Genomic DNA, 27095 nt, shown 5'->3' on the forward strand with positions numbered 1-27095 from the left:
CGTGGAACGTCCTTTTTTGTGCAGGCGGCACGAGAACGTCATCTTCTTGGGTGAAGGCGACTGGTGAAGGCTCCCAGGGTTCTACTAGGACACATAAATACCCAAGAAAGTGGATGGGGAAACGGCGCCGCGGTAGCTCAATTGGTAGAGCACCGCACGCGAAATGCGAAGGTTGTGGGTTCGGTTCCCACCTGCGGCAAGTTGTCTTTCTATCCACTTTAATTTCCAATTTTTTATCGTTTCTTCATTTCATTTATTAAGCACAAATAATTTCCCCTATGTTGTCCTTGGTGTCAGTGTTTCTTGGCTTCTTATGATATGACTATATATATAATTTATATATGGCCAGGAAATATCAAGCGCTGAGCAATCGTTACAAAAGGGGGAAAACACGTTTCGGCCCCACTACGGGAGCGTTGTTCAGCTGCAACGCTCCCGTAGTGGGGCTGAAACATATTTTCCCCCTTTTGTAACGATTGGTCGGCGCTTGATATTTCCTGCCGTGTGAGAAACCCTGGATTTCATGTATACAAGGTGTTTGAGCGAACACTTTCAAAATCAGGTTGCCTCGGGCAGATAGCTCAAATCTGGTTTATGCACCGGTCTACTCGAAGCGGAGCGGACGACACTACGGGCAAAAAGAATGGTAATGAGAAATTGGCTAATTGAGAAGAATTCACTGATTAACTTTCTAGCTAACTATCTTATGACCCATATTGCAAATTTACAAATTCTAGCAGTGGACTTCGCAAGGCGGATGCACTTGGAACGAATTCTTAGGAGACGAGTTCCGATATATAAATTCCTAAACCTTGCGGAGAAATGCACTGGTGTTCCAGTTACTTGTGTGCGTCAGTGCGTGAAACAACGTTTTGTTAATAAATTAACTGGAAAACCAATGCCTTTCTCCGCAAAGTTCGGGAATTTAGATCTCAAAACTGGTGTCATCTTGAAAATTCGTTCCAAGTGGGTCCGCCTTGCGAACTCCATGGCGTTAGTTTATAAATCGCAATATGGGCTATAATGTAAATAATGAATAACTTAATAGCGAATTTTTATTAATTAGTCTATTTGGCAGCTGCTTTTTGCGCAAGTATTGTTCGCCGCTTCGAGTAGACCAGCTCATGAACTAGAATTGTGATATCTGCCGCTGGCAACCTTAAATATTTTTGAAAGTCTTCGCTGAAGCACCTAGTATACATATGTATATATCCAGGCTCTTCCAAGCTCTCTAATATCCTCTCTTTCGTGTGAACGGCGTCCTACACTTCGCATACATGCTCTTTTTCCATTTCGACACTCCTAATGCTCAGGCATTAAAAAACACTGCTCGTGTTTTTATTGCCTCACAGTTGGCAACGCTGTCTCGGAGTGCGCGGCTTGAGCAGTCCAGTAGTGATGACGCCCGATCGGGGTTTCTTTCCCCATATTCTACGAGGGGAGAAGACGAGAAAGAAGAAGGAAGAGTCAATGGTGGGACGTGTTTCTAGAGCGCATATGATTCTTGAATCACTGATGCTGCTCGCTTCAGCATCCTTGTTCGCGGCCTACCCCCAGGCCATGGGTAGCGAGCCTACACCCGACGCACTGGCTCTGAACTCTGTGCGCCGCGCCCTGACGTGCCTGGAGAGCCGCGGCTCCACGCGTCCCCTTGTGGCCCTAACTCCCGAACGGCTCCTGCAGTTTCATAGACGGCTCCGGCGCGTTCGCCATGGTGAGTAGATGGGCCGCCGTGCGCCCTCAGTAACACCGTAATGCGAGCGAAAGGAAAGGAGGCTTATGAAAGGAGCATGCGCTTTTCTTGCTGGTCAGCAGGTCGATGACGTAACTTTTGTTCCTATATAACTCATTAATTCAATTGCTTAATCGATCAATTTAATAATCAATTGCTCAATAAGCATCTGCAGTTTTCGTTTGCTATAATGTTTTTGCTCTCATTACCAGCGCGACATTGTCAGGTTGCCGAAAGCTCACTCTTGTGCTGTTAGTTCGTGTGCTCGACTCGCTCATAAAAACAACGTTTTTTTCTATTCAAGGTGTAGTAAAAGCTTTCGACAAAAATACGCTTTCTGATGTGAAATCGTGACACATGCGTAGAAGGACTCGAAGCTTATCGAACCTATAACACAGTTGTCAATATCTGGTTGACGCAACAGAGAAGTGCCCCGTTGCCACTGTTGCTACGGTAAGTCAGGATGTCCTTACAAATTTACGTCCTGTGCTATCAGCAGCGAAGTTAACCTACAGATGCCAGCACATACACTACAGTAGTAGACCCAGCAGTAGGCTTGGCGTCTTTTATTGCGTTCGTATTCTTACGGTATTTCATGTATTTCCCATTGGCTATCAGCCTGTCTACGGTAGTATCTCTGTATCACACCGTTTTCCTGGTGGCCTTGGTCACTAGGTCGTCCGGGGTCGAGTGGTTAGCGCATCGGGCTGCTGTGCTGCGGTAACGGATTCTAACCAAACCATCAGATCAATTTGGGCACTGAGCGTGTGTATACACGTACACATACGTCAACGAAACTCCTGCACGCCGACCTGAGTCAATGTAGATGCGGGACAGGGTAGGTTGGGTCTGTGCTTGTCTTCAGTTAACTTGTTTGATGCTAATTTGGGTCACTGTTTATGTGCGAATAGGCGCGTGCCGCATTTCAATGAACGTATGTGACGCCATCTTGGGTAAGTAGGTATGTGCCACTTGGAATGTGCTGCTGAAGGCCAAGGATGCGCAGGGTTGGAGTGATGGGGATGGGGGATCCTTGTAATGTGATTTAAATGGGTGAGTTAGCGGCAAATTTTGGTCTAATTAGGAGGAGCGCTGACTTAGAGGGGGAATATTCGGGTCCGATAGATGATACGTGAGCGGAGATCGTGTCGACTGCTAATTGTAGAGTTTCCTCAATTTCCCTGTCTGAGCCATGAGTAATCCATGCGGTAATATCAGGAGCGTACAGAGTATGTTTTAGGTGGGGGATGAGATTGAGCTTCTGGGCTAAGGGGGTGGGAGCAATGTTAAATAGAAGGGGGGAGAGGACCGCGCCTTGCGGGGCTCCAAATTCACCGAGCGTATAAGAGGGTGTGCTGAGCTGATCAATGTGCAAGGAGGCAGTGCGGGCAGAGAGGAAGGCACGAACGTAGTTGTAGGTCTTACCTGTAGTTCCTGCAGTTCCCGTAAGATGGCTGCGCGTCGAATTCTGTCAAATGCCTTAATGAGGTCGACCACCAGGATGGCTTCAGTAAGATGCGGGATGGTTAGTTAGTTATGGGGTTTTACGTGCCAAAACCACTTTCTGATTATGAGGCACGCCGTAGTGGAGGACTCCGGAAATTTCGACCAGCTGGGTTTCTTTAACGTGCACCTAAATCTAAATACACGGGTGTTTTCACATTTCGCCCCCATCGAAATGCGGCCGCCGTGGCCAGGATTCGATCCCGCGACCGATCGTGCTCAGCAGCCCAACACCATAGCCACTGAGCAACCATGGCGGGTGGACGCGGGATGGTATCATCAAGCACATCGTGCGTAATTTGAAGTAGGGCATCCTGCGCAGATAGATGCGCACGAAAGCCCACCATACTGTGGGGGAAAAGGTGATTTTCTTCCATGTACGTTGTCAGTCGGGCAAGGATTACGTGCTGAAAGGTCTTGCCGAGACAAGATGTAAGAGAAATGGGGTGGATGTTCTCGAGTGTGATGGGCTTGTGGGTTTTTGCGATAAATATAATTTTTCCATGCTTCCAGGAGGCAGGGAGGGTGCCTGCCTCCCAGCACTCGTTAAAGTAGGTAACGAGGTGAGATATGGAGACATGATCAAGATTTCGGATGGCAGAATTCGTAATTTGATTTTTGCCCGGGTGTGGTATTGCGCAATTTCTATAGGGCTGCGCGACATTCAGATTCTGTAATAGGAGCGTCAAGCTGTGGTTGGAGTGAGCCCGTGTACTCGGCATGTTTGCAAGGAGGACCTGGGGTGGTATAGATGCATTTCACCTGCGCGAGGAAGGCGTCGGTGTCCTGCCGATGGTTATGAGTTAGGTGGCGAATGCTAAGACGCGTCTGAGTTTTAGATTGCATGGGATCGAGCATATAGCGTAACAGGTGCCAAACGCGGGTTGTGGAGAGGTTGCCTCGGAGGCCGTCACACACCTGATCCCAGTTAGCTTTGCAAAGAGTGGCACTATGGTGTTCTATTTGGGATTGAAGCTGGGTGAGTTTGAGTTTGAGTTTCCTGTTGTGCTTTTGAGTTCTCCACCTTCTCGTTATGTTCTCTTGAGCTTCAAGAAGGTGCGCGAGCTTACTGTCGATAACGTGGGTGTCTGGGGTAGTATCGAGCGTTTGGGTATGTTGGCGAATGTCTTTCTGCAACTGAGTAGTCCAGGTGTCTAGGTCGAAGGGGCCCTGTGCTGGCTGCGCTTACCTAAATTTACGGAGCTGATCCCAATGAGTGTGCCTAGCGGTAAATTTGCGCTGAGGTCGGCGATAGTTCGCCGCTATGCGAATAAGGTGGTGGTCGCTGCCTAGTGTGGCTTGCGTTCTTTCCCACTGTAGGTGAGCCAAGTTTCTACCAAGCGTGAGGTCTGGGCTAGTATCGGCAGTAACACTGTTACCAACCCGCGTAGGTAGGCTAAAATCATTAACGATGGTCAGGTGAGGTAATAGCGTATACTTCTATAAAACTGTGCCTCTGTAGTATAGCCCCAGTCCACGTGAGCGCAGTTAAAGTCACCGGCAACCAGTAGGGGTTTTGATCCGGCCATTTGGGTTACGGATTTGAGGAGTGGAGCAAGTAGGTGAATCGGCTGTCCTGGGAGAAGATAGCAGTTAAGCATGAACAGGGGAGATTGTGCAGGTGTGTGGGGTAAAATTTCCATGAAGGTGTGAGCAATACGGGAGGTAACGTTGTGCTCCGCGTAATGCAAGGTGTTACAGACGTATGTAACCACAGAGGAAGATCAGTGGAGTCAGAGGGGATAACAGCGTATCCTGGCAGTTGCCTGCAAACATTCGCATACTGGATAGCGATAATGTCTGGTGGGGACAAAGAATTGGTGATAATCTGCTGCAGAGGGTCACGCTTTCGCCGAAAGCCCCTGCAATTCCATTGAATAATTTGTAAGGAATTATGGTGCCTCGGAGGAGCCATGTTGAAGGGTGGCGGGGCGAAGGAGGAGTGCAGAAGGTGGGACTGCGGGAGGAGCGGCCGCTGAGAGTCCATGCATAAGGTGAGCTAAACGCTCCACAACCTTGGCCATGATGCTAGATATGACCCTATCTATTATACCGGTAATGGTAGCTTCAATCATAGTCTCACACTGTGCAGTGACCTGCGAAGTAATGCGCTCTGTGATCTTGGATTCTAGGTTTTGGGCGAGGTACTGAAATTTGGCTTCCAGGTCTATAGGTTGGACTGGGCTCTCATCAGGCCTCCTCTTTTTCTGAGGAGGTTGGTCGGATGGGGTGGATGAAGAAGATGTGGATGGTGGAGTGGGGGGTAGAGCAGGGGTGGAGGTAGAGATGGCTGCCTTGAGCTGCCGCACCTCATCCCGCAGAGCCTTCACGTCCGAGTCCTGGGAGGTCATGATGTTCGTCTTGGCAACCTTGGAAGCCCATGTAGAGGTAGACGGGAGGGTCGTGCTAAGCGGGGGAAAGTCCTTCTTGGTAGGGAACTTTGTCTTCTGGGGCGGTGGGCTAAGTCGTTTGGTGGCGGCATTTCTTGCCTTGCACGAGCCGGTGCCCGTGAGGTGCTGCCCCCTACAGAGAATGCAGATCGGGATGCAAGAGGGAACATCTTGCGGCTCATGCTTGTCCCCGCACCGCGGGCAGAGACCACTCTTGGGGTGGGGGCACACGTCGTATCTGTGGCCCGGTCGACGTCAGTTTGTGCACGCGTCTGGACTTCCCTTGTACGTCGTGCATATATGCACTACACTCCTGTAGCATATGGTGTGAGGGACTGGGCCACGCGCAAATGTGATCAATATGGAAAGGGTCCTACCCATTCTGCGGGCTGCGATGATATCAGCTTCCGCGTTGCGAGTCTGGACGTCTTGTAGCATCTCTTCCGGTGTTTCCGCCCAGTAGGCTTGCGAGATGACTCCGAGCGCAGCAGCGGGCGGCGGTGCGATGTAGGCGGCGATGGGGTAACTGGTTTCTTGAAGGACCACCTCCTTGATTTGGACGAAATGAAGGGCCGTTGACTCGTAAGGTGTAGCGACCGTGAAGGTGTTATTCCTCGGGTGAATCCGGAGGCGAAACTCTCCTAGGTCACGGTCAGCGGCGGTGACTCGCAGAGCTTTCATGAGTGGCTGCGCCATGGCTCCGTTCAAAGCGAGGCCTCCTCTTGGTCGGAAGACTGCCCTTATAGTGCCGGCGACTCGTGGATGCCGTAGTAGACGCTTTGGCAGACGCCGTAGGGACGTGTTGCCGGCACTCCTGTTCTTCAAAGCGATGTGCGACGTAGTTAAAGTGCACGCCCGCGCGGGCCTAATCTTCAAAGCCATCTGCGATGTTTGCAGAGTGCGCGTAGTACCGGTAGCTTCGTATGCGCTGTGCTTTCGATGTTTCGTTCGCGCTGAAGCAAGACATTCATGAACGGCAATTCGCTTGCTGCTGCCGTGATTGCTCACGATTCCTCACAATTTCTCACTAACTTTCAAAGCGAGTTTCCGCACTCATCAAGCGAGATGTCTTCATGCCTACCTGTGCGCGCGTGACACCGTGCTGGTTAATCTAGTTAAAAAACGTTGACGGGCTAGTTGGTTTGAATCCATGATAAATTGTGTAAACACGACTGAACAAGGACGTAGAAAGAAGCGGACACACAGAGACAGCGCTGTCTCTGTGTGTCTGTTCCTTTCTAGGTCCTCGTTGACCGACGCTTACATATTCTATCATTTTTTAATTCAGCAAGTAAGTGAATGCTTACAAGTTTACGTGGCTGATAGGCTACTATCCTCACTTCATACAACTATGTACTAATTTGCAATCGCAATCGGCGCTTCGCCTTTCGGGCGGAACTGCGAATTTTTTTCCTTCTTCCTTTTTTGCTGTGCAGCGTATTTCCAGTGGCGCCGTTGCCCCCTTCCGCATAGGAGGATTTACTGATGTCCCATTTCATAGCGAGTGACGTAGCTTGGGGTGCGTTTTATGTCATTGTATTTGTGCGTGTGACTTGACTCTCTGGCTATAGCGCAGCTTTCTCGAGAAAAAGGTTGCGCAGTTTTTGGTTTGAAATTTCAGGCTGTTGCCGCAGGGGGCGCGCAGCCTTGCAGACACGCCCTTGGGTTCAGCGAGAGCAGTGGAAAAGTAAACATGTCCGCAGTAGGGATTAGTAAGAGGCGATTGGAGGATTGGTGGAAGTAAAGTAGAGAAATGACAAAAAAGGGAAACGTACAAAATCAAAGTTTGGAATAGGGGATAAGAAAATTGGTTTGTGGGAGTTACAGTGTTTTTTCCTTTTGCTTGTTTAACCTAGGTAGGACATTGGACAGTATAATAGCAAGAGCTTGGTGGCGCAACCCACTGCCCCGTTCCAAAGGGTACGCTCATAACATCCATCCATACATCCACGATCGTCAGCGCGTGAAGTACACGCTGTGCTTGTCCATTTAACATGGCCAAACATGGCGAGGGGCCCTTTAACAGTGTTCTGGGGAGTGCCTTCACTATTCGCCAATGTCGTCGAGCTTCGGTTTCCCCAACGGATCTTTAATCTCTCAGGAAAACAGGAATAAACTTTTATTGAAACCCAGTAATTCACCAGAATGCCAGAAATAAAGGCTGGTACCAGAAATAGAGGCTGGTGGGTGTTCCCAGTCCAGGACCCTGCTCGTTAGTGCTTGTGGTGTCACCCGCTCTACTAGCTGGAGCTGGTCCCCATTGCAAGAACTGGTTAGCTCTCTCTCTCTCACACACACACACACACACACACACACAAGCACAGCGTTCCTTAACAACGATTACGAAGCACCTCTATGGTGGGATCACACTGAACAAACCGAAACTGTAGAATGGGTGTTCCAGAGTGCGCTTATCCAATGCGCGATATCGGTCTGTCGTGCGTGATGGTGTTGCATGACGGGGATATACTGCCTTTCTGGTAACGCCAGGCCGCAACGGCGAAAGTATTGACCTGAAGGCAAATACCTTGCCGCAATGAAATCTCAGCCATCAAAGCAGGCTCATATTTTTCGTCCTCCATAGTGCGGTATATCACACCAAGCTCTTACGCGCGGTGTGAATTTGGCCTGACATTTCAACTAACTTGTCTATTATTCAATCAGCTGTGCTTTGCCAGGTTCACCGAGGTTCTACAGCGTCTGCTGCTTAACAGCACATCCTTGTCTGGTGCACTCTAAAACTTGCTGGACTCAAAGGCCGTCACCAATTACTGCAAGATAAAATGTCAATTAGCGTCTATGCCAGACATAGCAATTAAATTTTGGCAATGTTGAGAGTTTGGTAGTGAACCTGACTGAGAAAAGAATGGCATCGGCGTATTCTGCTCAAAATTAGACGCTGAGACGCTACTAGCGAGCATTATGTTGCTTAAGTTGCTGAAACATCCCCTTTGCCTCCTTTACCCGAAGTCTCTGTTTGTCGCTGAAACTCGGACAGAATTCAAATCTATTGCATATACAGTCGATCGAATCTACAACGAATGCCTCTGTAACGAATTGACCTGCACAGCGAGGAGTAATTCTGTCCGTGTTCTTTTCTGAGTGGTGTGGGGCGCGACCTTTACAACGGAGTGACCTGTATAATGAACGACACATATAATTATGTTTTAGAACTTCGCTATAAGGTCGTTCCGTTGTACTAGAAATACCAAATAGTTGTGCATATATAGAAGGAGGTACAAAGATTTATTGAACGTGGGACAAATTATTCACCGTCAACAAATGAAACGAAAGAGAGCTTACATGACAAAAAATACATAATAACTGCATCAAAACACAACAGGTAAATAACGCAATCCAAGCTGATGTTCATATGTAGATGGAATTAATTGTAGTTCGGAAATGCATTCTTTAAATGTTTTTTTCAAAAGTCCTAGACTTCATATACGTGTTTTACCTATTCCAGAATATTACTGAGGAAAAACACCAAAGTGGATCTACCATAATTGGGGCGGATACGTGCAAGCGGAAGTTACAATGAGTTGCAAAGCCCGTATACTTAGAATTAAGGAGGACATGTGGGCAAAATGTGTAAAATGAAAACACGGTTACACATGAGGAATAAGAAGGTGTCAGTACATGTATTTTAAAGTAAATGATAGAGAAATACATATAGTAAGACCACCAAAAACGACAAAGAAAGGTGGCGACTATGGAATGAATTCTATGTGCGAGCGGCTTCTTTGTGGAATTTAATCAATGGGGAGAATTAAACCGATTATGTGTGACCACAATATATGATCTAGTAGTTTATATAAAGGGGTAATATAGTTTGTGGGTACATGGCGGCCGAAATAGAATATAGAAAGATTTAAATGTTATCTCCAAGGCTCACGTAGTGTATAAAGCTTCAGTTATCGCATTCGAGAATTTAATCTTTTCTTTACGTGTGTGAAGGCGAATTCTTCGTTTAAACTTTCTGGTCCACAATTTAGGAACTACTCTCTCGGTTTGCTTCGCGCACAAGTAGAAACTTAAAAATGAAACGCCAAGTAGGTAGCATTGGTAACGGTGAGTACTAGCACTGGCACGAATGCTAGCAATGCTGCCAAGCTAGCATTGGTACCGCTTTGTACCAGTGGGTACATTGGTACAGATGGTATCGGTGGGTACAGTGAATAATTATGCGTAATATCGGCAATTGTTAAGAGAAGAAGACGCGCTTTGAGGTGATCCCCGTGAAATCCTCAGCACGGTCTAGTAGGGGTTCAGCTAGTCAGCGTTACAACTCCAGACGAGCACTCTATGGCATGATGAGTCCTCCCTGCGCCACAGTTATGCAGGCCCATTTCGCTGTACCTCCTTAGGTCGTATGACTAACAAACTAAATCTGCTTTCCTTTTTTCCCAGATCCAATCTGCAAGAAGGGGAGGCACACACGGTTCTGCGGCGTTGGCAACTGCTACTCCGACGTAAGAAAATATCGAAAATGAAGCAGCGCATGATTAGAAGAGCGAAGATTAGTTTCACGTCATTAAGAAAAAAAGAGCAAGCTTGGCTGGGATAAGAATACTGTTGTAGGCTAGAAGAAAGGGTGTTAACCGAGGGGCCAGATTTTTATTAGTCATATCACAAGAAGCCAACAAACACTGACATCAAGGACAACATAAGGGAAATTACTTATGCTTAATAAATGAAAGAATGAAACAATAAATTAATGGAAATTGAAGTGGATGAAAAAACAACTTGCCGCAGGTGGGAACCGAACCCACAACCTTCGCATTTTGCGTGCGATGCTCTACCAATTGAGCTATCACGGCGCTGTTTTCCCATCCACTTTCTTCGGTATTTATGTGTCCTAGTAGAACACTGGGAGTGTTAGCCAGCGCCGCCACTTACAGACCTTGGCGGCGGACGTGGAACGTCCTTCTTGCCGCAGGCGTCACGAGAACTTGATCTTTTTGGGGGAAGGCAACTGGTCAATAACCCCACATATAGATAGATAGATAGATAGATAGATAGATAGATAGATAGATAGATAGACAGACAGACAGACAGACAGACAGACAGACAGACAGACAGACAGACAGACAGACAGACAGACAGACAGACAGACAGACAGACAGACAGACAGACAGACAGACAGACAGACAGACAGACAGATAGATAGATAGATAGATAGATAGATAGATAGATAGATAGATAGATAGATAGATAGATAGATAGATAGATAGATAGATAGATAGATAGATAGATAGATAGATAGATAATAAAAAAATTTTGAAGTAGGCTAAGAATGCCAACTGAATTGAAAAGCATGGATAATCCCGGGCAGACACGGGTGAGGAAAGGCACAGCGGGGTTACATGACCCGTTGAATGTTTGTGCAGGGCTGCCGGTGCCTGTTCGGCTTCGCAGGTGACCGATGCGATGTTTATCCGGGCCGGTGCTGGCTGATGCACTGCTTCCTGCACGACTGCTACAGCGCCAGCGGTGCGAGGCTGCGCTGCGTCTGTGACCGGGACCTCTACGGCACCAGAGTCCTGTGTGAGCCACGGTGTAGTTCTGTTGTGCGCTCGACCGAGAATCACTCACGTGGAACCTTCAACACAATGCTTATGTGTAACAGACAAACTTGATCGCTATCAAATTCTCCCAAGTCATACCATATTGTGTGGAATATGCATGTTATTACATAAAAAAATACAGAGTTCTTTTATGCAATACGGGCTGTTGTAAGGATCAATAAACGCGGTCGAAAAACAAGTGTAAAATTAATGTGCTTTTCACGGTTGATGGTCGAACGATTTCAAAAATATTCTTTGCTCTAGTAAGGTTTACTACATTTATCCGATTCTAGAGCACTCTTGATCGTTACGCGCGCCTACTGTTTCCGGCCATAAAAAGAAGACAATGCCTTGGATGCACTGTCATTTTCATACGTTAGAAAATGATAACTAGGGTGCTGTTGGCTTGGCGGCTTTTTTATGATAATAGACAGAGGAGATAGTAAGGGCGATAAGTTCATACTTAAAAAGCTTCTGAGGGCACCTCGCAGTTCATATGAGTTGTGAATGCGAAAGCATTTATGTCCAGTTAAACGCCTCTGAGCGGTCCTTCGAGTTCTGCTCTGCGAGTAATGTTTTGAAGTTTTGCGGCGGAGTGTGCTCTCGTGTTCTGCGATTAAATTGATGCGGTTTACTTTTTTTACAGTTTCTACGTTAGCATGTTGGCTGTAGACTAGTATTATTTGGACGATATTGCTGAAAAAGTAAGTGGATTTATTTTCACGCAGTTTGTTCGCTAATGTCTATGGGGAGAGTCGCGCTGATGATTTCTTCTTCGGTGGCCACGATGTCTTCATTCTCATTCAGTTGGTCCACTGCCTGCCTCTTCGCTCATTTTGCTGCGTTCTTCCGCTCCCTTACTTCGTCTGCGGTGTACTGGCGTAGACAGCCACATTTCCCTACTGCCGATGTTGCGCCCACGGGCGATGTAGATGCTTCCGACTCCATAGCGGTACGCGCTGTCCGAGCCAGCAAGCAGCACCAGCACCAGCGGCAGCAGCCTGAGGTGCCACTGCCGCATGCCACCTATGTCCTGCGTGAATGAGACCGAGAAAGTAACAGCGGTTAGCAAGGCCGGCCCGCAGGTGCACGCACCAGCTTAGCCCAGGAGGGGGGGGGGGGTTAGAAAATTACGGCACGCTGATGATGTGGCGTCGCGGCGATGCTCTCTTCCCCGATGCAACACCTGGTGCGCTAGTACGGCAGCAGGCGTTCCGTTTGGCCCGCTGTGCTCCGTTGAAGGGCGCTCGTGACGCGGTGTCGTAGCCAATGAGGTGCTCCAGAGGCCGGCCTTTTCGCTCAATGGGTCATTTCATGTTTTCGCATCAGAAATAGTTTATTGCAACTGAGCTACAGTGGACATGGCACAACTCATCGTACCTGCCTGATGGCCTTTCTTTTTTTGCAGTTAACTTCCTCAGAGCATCTCATCGTCGTTGCTGTCTATGAGATTTGAGATACACACATTTCTTAAAGGGCCTTCAAAGAGAAATCAAATCGGGTTATATTAGTAATTCACCCTTGTACGATAACAAGAAAATATCACTTCAAAACGAAAGAAGGCTTGATAGGCCGGAAAAAAATGCAAAAATGAAAGACTGGTGGCGACGCCACCTCGAAGTTCGCGCACCAGCTCATCGTGTGACATCAATGATTTTGACGGCGTCTGCTAGGGCCTAGTTATTTGTTATTGATAGAGATTCTGATACACGGCATTCTAAAAGAGTAAAAGAATGAGCTTAGCACGTTTACAGAACTTTCATTGCTGAACAAACACGTTTGAACCTGTGACGTCACATTGACGTACCGGCGCTGCGGTATCGCTGGGGTTTCGTGCGGCAAGGTGGTCTTATCGAGTGGGGCAGGCTGCCGATCAAGGCAGATTAGAAATTCAAATCTCGAGCGACTCGGACCACTCTCGCCCCAGTTTGTTTCAGCTACTGAACCGTACCTGTAATAGAAGCTTATTCTCGCTCTCTTAAAACAGAAATTAAAATGTGCTAACCTCTTTTTGAATAAAACTGTAAAATGTTTTCTATGTACACGTCTAACTTCCCATTAGTTTCATTATAAACTCTGTATTCTCGGTATTGCAGAGCTACTAACGCGTCATCGCAGGAACTATGAAAGCGAGTGAGAAAATACGTTTTTTTTAATTGTGCAGCGGCGTTGTTTCTTGAAATATCGCATAAACGTATTCTCGATTGAGGTGAATAATTATGACAATTTGCAACAGTGTTTGCTGTTGGGCTAGTTGCGCGGAAAGCAAACAACTCAAATGACTTCTTTGCGCTGGTTCCATTTTACATGACAATCTACGTTGAAAAGCGCATCATCGCCGCGAGTTTCGTTACCGGAGCGCGCAAATCACTTTCTGAACGACATAACACCGCGTTCTCTCGCATATTGCGAGAAATGAGGCTTTCAAGAAACGCGACAATGAAAGCAGTTGAATAGTGTGTCGCAAAGCCTTTGCACTTTGCGGAAAACGTCATTTACCAGTATAAAAAAATTGGTGGCTATTCTGTAATCGATAGTAGATGTAAGCATGAAATGGCGACCGGCAAAGCAGATTGGTTGGTGATGATACTAGCCACAATCTTACAATTAGTACAGCGCGTGTACGCAACGGCACACCCCCCCACAGCACACCGCGCCATACCGTGCAATGGTACATATGAACGATGCCTAGCGAGAAGAAAAAAAAAAACCGACTGAAGGCGGCACGACAGGCCGCAAAAGGCGCCAGGGAAACAGAGCGCACTGCCCAGGTAGAATAAAAAAAATCGCCTGAAGGAGGCATCACGCAGCATTGCGCCATCTCGCGAGGCGACGCAAGAAGTCGCGCCGCGGAACTCACGGATGGCTGGCGTTCAAAAGAGCACAAGCAAGCCTGTGTCAGAGCGAAAAGCTCACAATTAAGTGTATAGTGCCCTGTATCTGCCTTTTGAACGTCGCTGTTGTAAATGACAAATGAAACTTCAGCGTGCTAGATGTTACAGCTTGAGTGACACTGTGAACAAACATGAGGAAGAACTCGGAAGCAATATTTTTTGTAATTTGGGCAGCAACTAACGTATGTAATCAGGTCCTATACGAAGGGTTGGGACCAGAGACCGTATTTTGTTAAGTTTTGACTGGTTTGAACTTTCCCTGATGTTTTCATTTGAGTGCCTGGATAACGGCTCTGGCTTTTGGCTCAAGGTCATTTGAAGGCCGCCGATAACGGAAGCTAAAATCATTTCTTGCTTAATACACTTCTCCGGAATGCTGTGGTGCAGTCTCATATTCGACGACCAATTTGTGCCCTCCTCGCAGCCAGCCTGTACTGGTACAACGAAGGCCTCCAGGGGGCGTACAGGCCACCACCACCATCTTGGCACGACGTAGTCCCGATGCAGGCAGACAACGATTTGGAAGCATACACAATGGGTGAGCTTGTAAAGTACCTCTGTATCATTGTAGTAGGTAGGCCAGTTCTCCTGTTCGACTCCGAGTGATTTTATTAGCAGGGTTTCTTTCAGTTGTTGGCAATGCGGGATAGCGAAGATAATAAGAAGTATGTTGCGATATTTCACTGCCAACGTAATTAAGCCTCTTCTTGGTTGACTGACTGATTAATTGATTCTGTCTTATAACTTCACAGCAGCTACAACACACGCTGTTTCGGATCATTCCAGAATAATTGTCTCTCTGCTGGTGCAAGCATTGCTCGATACCAGAGTCCTTTGTACAGCCTAGTTAGAAATGCGGTCACCGCAGGCCAGAAATCAAACTCGCGATCGCGTGGTCAGCAGCACAACGCCGTAGTGAGTGTGTCACCGTCACCTGTGTCTTACTCGGGCTCTACTTCGCCTACTATGCTTTTTATTGCGATAGCACTTGTGTGGACAAGTCAGGCAAATTGTGCTGTCTCCGTGATGTCCAGTAAACAGACTGAGTACGATAAGAATGAGCAGCCCACCCGCCGTATGCTGAGAATGCAGGGGTAAACGCGAGAGGGTTAACAGAGAAGGACGGCGGCTTGACGCGCGCCTCGTTCCCTCGCGCGCAATATAGGAGGTCACGTGATAGAGCATGCGCTATGAAAGAAGCGCGCGCTGGCATTCTTCTAGCTTTGTCGCGGCTGCGCATTGCTGTCCGATTGGGTGAGCGTATACGTGGCCCGGACGCCGTATGTTGGATGTCATTTGTAGAGGATGCAAGGAGTGAGAGCGAGACAAGATGAGTGACGGCTTCATGCGAACGTAATGTTGGAGCTCTCATTATCTAACGGGAAAGCCAGCGGTAACACAAAGCGTTCTTTCCCGGCTGCCGGCACTGCTCATCACGCCAGAGTTGTGACAGTGTGCGCACGTGGTTATCGAGCAACGTGTGTTCATGTTTGTGCGCGCGTGGCACCATGTTCGTTAATTTAGTTAGTAAGCGAATGCTTACTGTAATTTATGCGGCCTAAAACTACGCATCTTTACATAATTGTCTAATACTTTGCTAACACTATCAATGCTTTGCCTGTCGGGCAAAAATGTGAGTTTTTTTCGTGTAATGTTGCTCACAGATGGTGTGGACGATGAGATCGACCTGACTCTATACCAACAAGCCGTTGCCGCTGCCGCCTCCCCAGCGAAGGCCGAAGTCGCTGCTCGAGAGTCGTCGCCTTTAGCCGACAGCAAGGGCGAGTCAGAGCAGCCGCTATTGAAGGCCACTGGCTACAGCGAGTCGGCGTCTACGGCAACGTCTTTCGCCGGGAACAGTTGGATTCACTTTGGTTCGGGTCTTCTGAACAAAACACTTCGCGTGCTTCCTAAGTACGAGCTACCGAAGATCGTCAGCGGAAGCAAGCTCCTCGGCCAGATGATACTGATGCGTAACGTTTCTACCAAGTCAACTGCCAGTCAACTGTCAGGCGATGAGCGAGGTATTTATTTCACAGAAGGGGATTTTTAAAGCTCGCAATCAGGACAGCACTCGTATAACAAATCGGGTCATACAGTATAGCACTTTGCGCTCCTCTTTCAGGTGGGAATTTAGGTTAGATTAGGTTAAGCAGCCGGCTTAGTTCTCTAATAAATTATCCTGCAAATCCACAAGTGGTACCTAAATATGCTCACTCCAACAGATGTAGGTCTTGATTATTATGATTTCTTTATAAATCAGAATATTCTTTGCCTTCCGTCTCGGTGTTTGGCGCGTTTGTTCGGTCATATTCGCCCCGAGTAAAGTCGGCCTATCTTGAAGGTAGTGAAGCAGTAAACTGGGCCCGTCCCGGATGATCATAATCATCATCGTATTGTTATATTCAATGCATGACGAAGGCCTCTCCCAGCCATCCGCTATTACCCGTTTTGCACTCGCTGATTCCAGCTTCCTAATTAGCGATTTCCTAACATCATCACCCCACCCCACCTAATTTCCTGCCGTCCTCGACTTCTCTTTTCTTCTCTCGGCACCCATTCTGTAACTGTGCTGGTTCACCGGTTGTCTACTCTGCGCATTACATGGTCGACCGAGCTCGGTTTCTTTCTCTTAATGTCAACTAGAGTATCGGCTAACCCTGTTTGCTCTCTAATACACACCGCTCTCTTCCTCTGTCTCCTAATGTTACGTCTAACGTTTTTCCTTCCATCCCTCTTTGCGTAGTCCTTAACTCATTCTCGACTTTCTTTTTTAACTTCCAAATTTCTGCCCCGTATGTTAGCACCGGTAGAATGCAATGTTTGTACACTCTTCATTGAAACTACAGCAATAAGCTCCCAGTACCGATTTGGTTATGTTTGCCGTACGCACTCCGGCTCATTTTGTGCTTCTTTAAATTCCTTCCCGTGGTCACGGTCGCCTGTGAGTACTCTACCTAGATATGTGTACTCCTGTACATACTCTAGAGGCTGACTGGCGATACTGAATTCTCGTTCACTTGCCAGGCTATTCAGCATTGCCTTCGTCTTGTGCGTATTAATGTTCAACCCTACTTTTGCACTTTCTCTGTTAAGGTCCTCAATTATTTGTTGTAATTCGGCCCCGGTGTTGCTGAGCAGGAAAATGCCATCTGCAAACCGAAGGTTTCTGAGATATTCGCCGTTGATCCGCACTCATAAGCCTTTCCAGTCTAATTGCTTCAATACTACTTCTAAGCATTGAGTGCGTGGCATTGGAGAGATAGTGTCTCCTTGCCTGACCCTTTTCTTGATAGGTAATTTTCTATTTTTCTTGTAGAGGACCAAGGAAGCTGTGAAATGTTTGTAGATATTTCTCAATATATTCACATATGCCTCCTGTACTCCTTGCTTACGTAGCGCCTCCATGACTGCTGATATCTCTATGGAATCAAATGTCTCTTTATAATCTACGAAAGTCATACATAGAGGTAGATTGTACTCCGCAGATTTCTCAGTTACTTATTGATGATATGGATGTGATACATAGCAGAACATCACTTCCCGAAGCCAGCCTATTCCCTTGATTGATTGAAGTCAATTGTTGCCCTGATTTTATTAGAAATTGCCTTGGTGAATATTTTCTACAACACAAAAAGCAAGCTAGTGGGCCTATAATTCTTCCATTTTTTAACGTCTCCCTTCTTATGAATTAGTATAATGTCGGCAGTGTTTCAGTCCTCTGGTGCACTTGAAGTCGTGAGGCATTGCTTATAAAGGGCCGCAAGCTTTTGAAGCATAATATCTGCTTTATATTTGATCACAGCAACTGTTATTACATATTCTTCTGCCGCTTTTCTCCAGGCCATGTCTTGCAAGGTCATTCCAACTTCATCGCTAGTTATACAGGGTTTTCAACTATCATGCACCAAGATTTAAACACATGCAACAGAACAACAGAACATATTTAAACATAGCAACAGAAAGCTGCATCGGGAGTTGTTTATGTGCTCTGGAATTTTATCGTTGACACTTAATCTAAACATAAAATTGGCGAAGTTGATTAATTAATAAATAATAAAGTCTAATTAGGCGGAATGCAAAAAATATAATCTGAATAGCTCGAAGCGACAGCAAACATTACCTTGGTTCTGTCCAGCTATGTGGAACTTGCATATTTTTAATTGGTGGTGCGTGATAGTTGGGGCACCCTGTGTAAGGAGCCTCTATATGCTATTTATGACTACTTCTCATAAAGGTAGCGTTGCTACTCTGGGTACTGTATAGGCCAGTATACAATTCTTGTGCTGCTTTTACTACATCATCGAAATTGTTGACGTCATTACCTTGCTTATTTGTCACTGCATACATCTTGCCTTGTCCTACGCCAAGCTTTCTTCTCACTGATTTCATGCTGCAGCCATTTTTGACTGCTTCCTCAATTTTCCCCACGCCATAATTTTGAATATCCCTTACATTCTTTTAGTTGATCAGTTTTGACAGTTCCGCGAATTCTATCTTATCTCTTGAGCCTGACACTTTCATCCCATTTCGTTTCTTTATCAGGTCCTTTGTTATTTGGGAGAGCTTACCTAGTGGTGGCCTTGGTGCCTTAGCTCCCACTTCAACTGCTGCTGCTGAAATTATCGTTGTTATGACGTGCTTTATTACCTCCAAGTTATCTACACTTTCATGTTCTGAAGCTGCACATTTGCTTGCAAGCACCAGCCTGAATTTTCTGCTTTTGTCTTTATTGCGTTTAGGTTGTCCTGTTTCTTCATTCCTAGTTTTACTCTTTCTCTGTTCAAATTGAAAGAAATCCTAGACCTCACTAACCCATGGTCTCTGCCCTTTACCCTACCTAATAATTGTACATCCTGCACTCTGCTGGGATCCGCAGTGAGCATGAAATCTATTTCACTTCGTGTTCCTTCATTAATGCCTTTCGAAGTCCACTTCCTGTTACTGCCCTTCCTGGTGAAGTTATAAATTATCCGGAGTCTATTCCTCTCCGCGAATTCTATTTGCATCCCTGCTATAGTGTTGCTAAAATCGATGCTGTAGTTGCCAATTGTTTGTTCTCCAGCCTGCTTTCTGTCTGCTTTCTGAAGTGGCCCATGACTACAGTATACTGATTTCGCACCTTTCTCATTGGTAATTCAACACCTTCATGAAAGTGTTCTTTTTCTAGATCGTCATGACTGGAGTTTGGAGCGTAGGCTGGTGCTGTACCTTTAATCTGTATCTCCTATTCACCTTTGCTACTACGACTGCGACCCCTCATTAATGCTTTAGAATTCAACAATGTTGCCCGTTACGTCCTTATGAATGAGAAATCCTACCCTGTATTAGAGCGGTTCACGGGCTCGGGCCGGCCCGAAAGCTCGGACCCGGCCCGGCCCGCGGGCCGGGCTCAGGCCATTTGGACATTCTCTTACTCGGGCTTGGTCCGGGCCCGGGCCAGGCTTTCTGTCTCGGACGGACCGGTCGGCCTCTCTGATCCCGACTGCGTACCTTAGGCGAAAGTATGCTTTCGCATAAGGTAAATCTGTATATATTCACGTTTTTGTCATACGGAATGCAAGAGTTCAACATTATAAGGTCATTTAAATAAACTGATTTTCCTGATATTGTTTCTTTTTGTGTCGGCGTCACCTAATTGCAGGTCGGGCCGCGCCGGGCGCGGCGAACTCAGGCTTATTTAGCGTCGGGCCGGACCGGGCCACCTGTGGTAGTGTAGGGCCCGGGCCGGGCGCGGGCTCAGAATTGTGGCCCGTGCACAGCTCTACGCCGTATTCTCTCTTTTAGGGAGACCTTTGTAGCAGGTACCAAGTGACGAGAAGCGTAGTCGAGGACGGCAAAAGACTAGGTGAGGCGATGAATTTAGGAAATACGCGGGTGCTAGTTAGAACCAGTTGGCGCAGGACAAAAGTAATTGGAGATAGCAGGGAGAGGCCTTCCTCCTGCAGTAGACATAAAGAAGGCTGCTGCTGCTGATGATTCACGAAAGAACTTCTTATGTATTTATTTTGGAGAACCTTATTAAATTGTGAAATTGAAAATAATTAGGAAGGACCAGGAAAGCTTTCTAGGTATCACTCGTTAGAACGTTTGACGGAATGCATTGGCATTCTTATTAACGGTTTTACAAACGACTACCTTTAGCACTTCGTTTCATGGTCATAACGGGAACGGTAATGCATCTTTTAGCGTTTAGGTATTGCATCGTTTAGTTGGGTACAGATATTACGAAAGGGGTGCTTAGCATTTCTGTTAAAAAGACGTGACTTCACTGCTGCTCGGCTGAAGTTTAGTATGTGCATGATCCTACCTAAAGTAAATTATTAGCTAGTAGCTGCTTTAAATCGACTACCTAGACGTGGTAACAATGGCTTCGATTGTGACTGCAGTTGGCACGAAATCGCGCTGGAATTTTGCAGTGGAGCTATTGGGACCTCCCTGGGTGTCTTTTGACGTCTGCAGCTTTGCCGAACTGGCGGAGAGAGAGCTGAGAGACAGTGAAAGCAGAGTACAAAAATAGCATCGCCCAGCATCGTGACACGGCGAGGGTGGGTGGAGCCTAGAGGGGGACAAGGAGCGGGGCCCACGCGAGCGAGGAACACGGCCCAGATACGTGCCCTCTTCTGTTCGGCGCGAGGCACGGGGGTCAGGCGAAGGTAGAGGGACCATGTCCGGTGGCAGCTAGGGCAAAGCCACCTAGAGGTGGCGTTGGCTAGGGTGCGCCGATGTCCTCCTCGCCCGGCGCTCCATACAGAGTGGAGACAACCGCGGCATCTACTGCGGCGTTCCGACGCGAATCATGGACGCCGTAGTAGACGCCTTTGGCGGACGCCGTAGGGACGTGTTGCCGGCGCTCGTGTGCCTTGTGTGCGGTTCTGCATTACTTTACTGCCCTTCCCCCAGCTCCGTTGGTCTCTGGTGTTTGCGATAGCAGAGCCAAGCATAATTTTTTACGCAATGGGAAATTAAAAAAGCACACGGCATCGTTCACAGTGCACATGCGCACGTCTTATGTATAAGACCCCCACAAAAGTGTGACAGAAAGTAAATAACAAATCAAAGAGGGAAACGAAAGTCGCGAGCCTCGCTTCTATGAATGGCGCATCGCATCGAATTTCTGTCGCATCTTCATATATACGGCGGCAATACACTAGGAAGATGTATGCTAATTAATGCACTGAGAGTGTCGACTAAGACAGGTAAGTCGGCTCACGCGGACCATGTGAACACTGCCATATCGCATCGAGGGACAGTCTCATTCTACTGTCTGATTCACGTAAACGCGGTTATATAAGTACTTCTGAAAGAGCAATGTTAAGGATGGGTCGATCTAATATTCGTCAAAATTTTGAAAGGCTGCTTTCCTTCGCGTCAATAAAGGTATGCTGACGCGCTTAGCCGAGTAATTTTTAACGCAAAATGAAGTGAGGTTTACCTTGCCTTTTTTTGGCACAATGAAGTTTTCAAAAGCAAAAGGACTGTTATAGTGATAGCGGTGAGCACAGTTGTTGGTCGTTTAAATTGCAACTTAATCATGCAGCGAGTCCTTCTGCTATTTTAACGTGTATGACGCCGTACATTCCAAATAGTCCCCGTGCAATGGCATACATTCAAGAATGTACAGAACTATTCGTTAGTTGCGCCCAATCCGATTAGACACGACTTTTTTGCTGTGAAAACCGGCTGCAACAATCATAGGGAATTGCGACTTTGTAGTTGATATTAGTGATGATGACAACCATGTTGAATATAGCGGGACGGTTATGACCTTTAAGTACATGCCATGATTATCGACTTGATCCAGTTGGGAACGGCTAAATATCTCGGCTTTTGCTTCTTTGCCTGCGAAATATGCTATAATAAATATAATGGCGATATCTCCGTTTATAATGGCGATATCTCTGTTGCCCATTCTCCTCTTACAGTTTCATAAATATAAATATGGTCTAGTTTTATGGCGTGCGTTTATTTCTTTTGTAGGCCCTGACCCTTCGCAGTACCTTTATCTGTATTAGCAGTCGTGTTAGTCCGGCAACTTCAATGCCTATCATGTTGCAAATCCCAACATAGTGTGGCTACCAAAAACTGTGCAAACTGCGCGTTGCGACATGCGCCGTTCCTAGCAATGACAGGGTCACCGCCAGCAACCACAGTTCAGCGAACTACCCCTATCGCAGCAGAGTCTGCCAGGCAGCAGTAGGCTCACTGTTTTCATTGCCTCATTGCGGAGCCCTGGACTGCAGGCTCTCCAACCCAGCGGCACCTGTTAACATTAATAAAGTTTTCATTCATTCGCTATCTCGATCAGCGCCATGAAGCGGCATCCTTCTCCTGTCTTTCCACATTGGTGCTTAGGATCCACGAGATTTTGGAGACGGATGTGCGCGCTTTGCGTTTAACGGGAATTTCCAACTTCGCCCTCCTGCTGGCTAATGGTTTGTTGCAAGCATCACGCACTCATGCAGGTGCGCTGAAAACCTGACGCTATTTCTTCAGGAAGAGAAAATAGCTCCCACGAGAAGAGCGCACGCGGCCTTTTGCTTGAGCTTAGCGATGTTTTTGCCCAGGAAATCAATATAATAGATTGCAGACGCAATCGTTACCATATGACCCTTCGCACCGCGCTTGTATACTGCTAATGCGGCCCAAAGCTGGTGCGGTACCATTAAGGGATAATGACGAGGCGCTTCTTGCTGCACGAAAAAGAACTGAATTTGGCTACTGGTAATTGTCAAGGTATGAGGCGGCATACTTAATACTTGGAACGTTTCGACGTGACGTAGACGTCTCGAAGGCTGCGCACGTCCTTCCACACACTCATTTATCAGAGCCATTTTTTTACCTCTTATCTCTTACAAACTCGACATTTTGTGTATATTGTGACACGCTCGAGTACGTTCAACACACCTGGAGTCTTCTGTTATCTACAAAGTGGATGGCTCGCGCCTAGAGCCCTGGAAAGGTGTCATAATGGGGGTCAGCGCTCTGCGGAAAACAAGTGACAAGAATGCCAACAATGTAACGAGGACACAGTACTATTTGTGACATTATGACTTCACTGTTCCAACTCGTCAAATCACCACTCTATTAAGCCATGATGAAATCCGTAACCGCAGTGGTGCTCTCGAACCTCTGTCTTCCAACACAGCAGACAAATGTTGCAACCATCAGGCCACGTTCGCACGCGTGCTTCACTTGTGCCAAAACCGCTCTTTGAAACGTCTCGTGTGCGCGCGACTTGCCAGTTTCTCTCATTCTTACCTCGTGACAGCTAGTGCTTGAGACGCTGTGTTAGAATGCACTGCCTTCGGGGTCGGCCCATATCTTACACCAGAGGGATGCCTACAAATGGTCGAGGTGTGCCTATAATGCTATCGCATTAGATATGGTTCCCTTGTTTCTGAAATTTAGCCATTTCTTATTTTCAGAAATCATCGCGAATAATGTGAAAAGCACGTTGGAGAAGGACTTCGGAGGAAACGCCAAGTTTGCATACGAGGACTACGCGTCCCCATACGAAGGAGTGGTTCCCAGCTTCTCGCCGTCGTCCGCCACAAAATATATGGACAGTATTTGGCCCCTGTGGGTTTCCATAGGAATTTTAGAAACATTAACCACCACGTGAGAAGACGGCTGTAACGCCAAGCTTTGTAAAAGAGGGGCTCTAAAACTCTCTAAACCTTTTTTATGTAAAAGAAATGCTGTGACAGTATAGATGACTTTCACTAATTGTTTGGATGCTAGTTTTCTATACGAAAGCATAATGTTATACTTCTCCTGCTGTGAAATAGAGTGCTCGGAGCGCCAACCGACGCCACTACACGCAGACGTTCAATGTCAGCGCTCTCCGTCAGCTATCCATAAAGATGATGAAAATAAAGTTGGGCTGCACGCGCTATTCCGATCTAAGAGCCTGCTACGCTGGTCCTCTAATACTGGCGCTCCGCTGCAACCTCTCGGTTTGCAACATTTGGTGACTACGGGCTGCGAGATGACCGACCCCAGAAACCTACCGCCCTCAGGCAACCTTCGACATGACGCTACCTCGCGCCCACAGCTACAGTCACGTTACATATGACCTGCTGCACCGGTGCCCGTGGTCGAAGGGGCTCCAAGACTGTATGGCTGCGCATACACAGGGTAAGTCCCAGACCAAAACACATCTTCACTTAGTGGTATTTTTTAAACCGCTATTTCGCATGTCACAGCCTCCGCGCAGACCTGGAGCGCCTTCAACCAGGAACAAAGGTGTTGCAAGTGATACTGCACGCGATTTTACGTCGCAGCTCTACAGCTTCGCCTGCCCATGTTCAGGCGCAAGGACCCACAGGTTTGTTTCACCCAGGGCCAAGCCTCCTTCGGTGTATACCACATCACCTAGGACACTTGTCGGTATCGCCACTTACTCTCCAACCTGTCTCCTGAGATTGCTCACGAGGTAACGAATGTCATCGCTGCACCTGTGGGTGCAGCGATGACCAGCTACCAAAGCAGAATATTTTGGACAGCACCATGGCGTCAGAGAGCGCGCGCCTCCCGTACCTGCTCACATCTCATGTGACGAGGCCCTACAATTTAAATCAGCCACCCAAGCATAGCGTAACACACGACATTGTCACGCGTGGTCCACCTGGCGCAGCTCATCCGCGCTACTTCTTCGGTGAGCATCTGGCTATTGCTAAACGGTAATTCGAGCACATTCTGGGTATTATTCGCCCTTCTTTCAGCAGTTGCCCCCCCTCCCCTCTATCTGGTGCCCAAGAAAGAACCGGGTAACTGGACTACGTGCGGTGACTACCTGACGTTCAATGCTAACACGATCCACGATAGCCCACCACGAACGCTTCCACACATTCGAGATACCACAGGCCACGTTTAAGGATGCGCACTCATTAGTGAAGTGGACCTTATCAAGGCCGATCACCAAATTTTTGTTCAGTATGCCGATATACCGAAGACGGGCATTACGACACTGTCCAGCCTGTTTGAATATGTGTGCATGCCGTTTGGGCTACGCAAAGCAGCTCAAACGTTCCAAAGATTGATTGCCCAGGTAACGCGCGGACTCCCGGCTGTATTTGCTTACATCGACGACATCTTCGTCACGAGCCTCAATCCACAAGATCATGAGCGTCACCTCCGGGAACTATTTCAACGCCTTCAGCAATTTGTCCTGGTCGTCAAGCTCCAGAAATGCGTCTGTGCGTCTTCCGAGCTCCAGTCCATGGTTCACAACATCTCGGCGCTGGGAATTCTTCCGTTGCTTTACCACGTCCAGCCCGGACAAGACTTCCCAGCACCCACTACAATACGCCAGCTGCGTGAGTTCCTGGGCTTAGTTAATTTCTCTCGGCGCATTATTTCCCACTGCACTGAGTTTCTGCGTCAATTGACTGACCTTTTTCGCACGACTACGGGCTCCTCATCTGCGATTTGCGGGTCTCCCGAAGCTCAAGGTGCGTTCAAGGCTGCTGAACAAGCTGTTGCCGATTCGGTGCTTCTCATACACCCGAGAACTGAAGAGCCAACTCTCACCATGGTGGACACCTCCAGTGTGGTCGTCGGCGCTGTTCCCCAGCACCAAATCGACTCCAAGTGGCGTCCACTGGGCTTCTCTCGGAAACTCCAACCTGCGGAGACTCGCTACTACGTCTTTGTCCGCGAACTTCTCGCTATCTACTGCACCATCGAGCACTTCCGGCACTTCTTAGAGGGCCAGCCATTTTATGTTCTAACGAATCGTAAGCCGCTGGTGCATGTCTCTCGTAGAAATGCTTCCAAGCACATCGCCCGTTAACTTCGTTAACTTCGTTAACTGGCATATATATCGGAGTTCGCTTCGGATATCCGGCACATCAAAGGCACCGAAAACGAGGCAGCTGATGCTCTCTCCCGCAATACCCCCTCGGCACTTTTACATCAACTGTGGAATGGGAACGTCTAGCTCTGGCACAGGTGGAAGACACTGAGCTACAAGCGCTGTGTTACGATCCCCATTCTCTCCCTCTACAATTCGTTCCTCACCCGTTTGGGCCTGGCTCACTCTGTTGTGACGGTGCCCCTTAGCAATCTCACAAAGTCTTCCTCCCGAATAAGGGTGTTCTTTGAAAGAGAATCGATCTGGCTCTCATTGCTGATAAAGAGGTATGCCTCGCATTCACTGATTTCACTAAGGCATTTAAATCCATCCCTCATCACACGCTACTTCCTATTCTAACACGCTGACGAAGATGTTTTCAGCTTAGTCGGAAGACGACGACGCTGTGGGTTTCGCGCGCTGTTTACTATCTTGTCAGCTGCTGCAATCATTGTAAATATCCGGTAAATATACGCCTGACTGTTTTTAACTCCGTAACATTTTTGGTTGAGGTTGTAGGATCCCTATCAAGACGGATTTACGCAGCGGGAGCTCCTTGGCTGCATCTACAATGCCAGCACAAGGCGAGGATGCTGCAGGCCTGTCGGCACCGAAGCCCACCGTCATTCTAGCACAACCCCACGACCCAGGAAGCTTTCTGGCACCGACGACACTGATGTTGAAGACTGGCTTCAACTATATGAGTTGGTGAGCTCCAGCAACCACTGGAATCAGACCATCATGCTCGCTAATTAGACATTTTACTTCGCTGGCACGGCGCGCGTCTGGTTTCAGACCCATGAGGAAGAACTTACCAGCTGGGACATTTGTAAACAGAAGCTCAAGGATTTGTTTGGCAAGCCTGTTGGTCGTCAGCAGGCCGCCCAAAAAGACCTCGCTTCGCATGTTCAGACGTGCACTGAATCCTACCTCACGTACATCCAGGACGTGCTCGCTCTGTGCCGCAAGGTTGATCCGAAGATGTCCGAACCTGATAAAGTTGCACATGTGATTGAGGGCATAGCAGATTATGCCTTTCAGCTTCTTGTGTTCAAGAATTATTCAAGTGTGCAAGCCATTATTACCGAATGCCGGCGGTTTGAAGATGCCAAGAGTCGCCGCACTGCCCAGCCATTTCCCCGCCTTCCCAAC

General features: G+C 47.6%; 1 protein-coding gene and 1 non-coding gene across 2 annotated transcripts; one reads left to right on the forward strand and one right to left on the reverse strand.

Annotated features, from left to right (window-relative positions):
* The first annotated feature begins 1427 nt into the window (after positions 1 to 1427).
* On the forward strand, positions 1428 to 23798 carry LOC139054849 (uncharacterized). Its single transcript, XM_070532508.1, has 6 exons — positions 1428 to 1714; positions 10036 to 10097; positions 11016 to 11172; positions 14511 to 14624; positions 15751 to 16110; positions 23515 to 23798. The coding sequence occupies exons 1-6, from the start codon at positions 1471 to 1473 to the stop codon at positions 23709 to 23711; spliced, it is 1134 nt and encodes a 377-aa protein (XP_070388609.1). The 5' UTR covers positions 1428 to 1470; the 3' UTR covers positions 23712 to 23798.
* Positions 10373 to 10445, reverse strand: TRNAL-CAA (transfer RNA leucine (anticodon CAA)). Its single transcript has one exon. It is a non-coding gene; the product is annotated as a tRNA-Leu (tRNA).
* Positions 23799 to 27095: the final 3297 nt, after the last annotated feature.

This window comes from Dermacentor albipictus, chromosome 1, assembly GCF_038994185.2.
Source record: "Dermacentor albipictus isolate Rhodes 1998 colony chromosome 1, USDA_Dalb.pri_finalv2, whole genome shotgun sequence".
Classification (NCBI taxonomy): domain Eukaryota; kingdom Metazoa; phylum Arthropoda; class Arachnida; order Ixodida; family Ixodidae; genus Dermacentor; species Dermacentor albipictus.

Bases quoted from the DNA above. Each gene is read 5' to 3' on its own strand.
- LOC139054849 (XM_070532508.1), top strand. From the start codon at position 1,471: ATGGTGGGACGTGTTTCTAGAGCGCATATGATTCTTGAATCACTGATG. The intron at 10,098-11,015 runs GTAAGAAAATAT...ATGTTTGTGCAG, and splicing joins TTGGCAACTGCTACTCCGAC to GGCTGCCGGTGCCTGTTCGG. The intron at 16,111-23,514 runs GTATTTATTTCA...TCTTATTTTCAG, and splicing joins ACTGTCAGGCGATGAGCGAG to AAATCATCGCGAATAATGTG.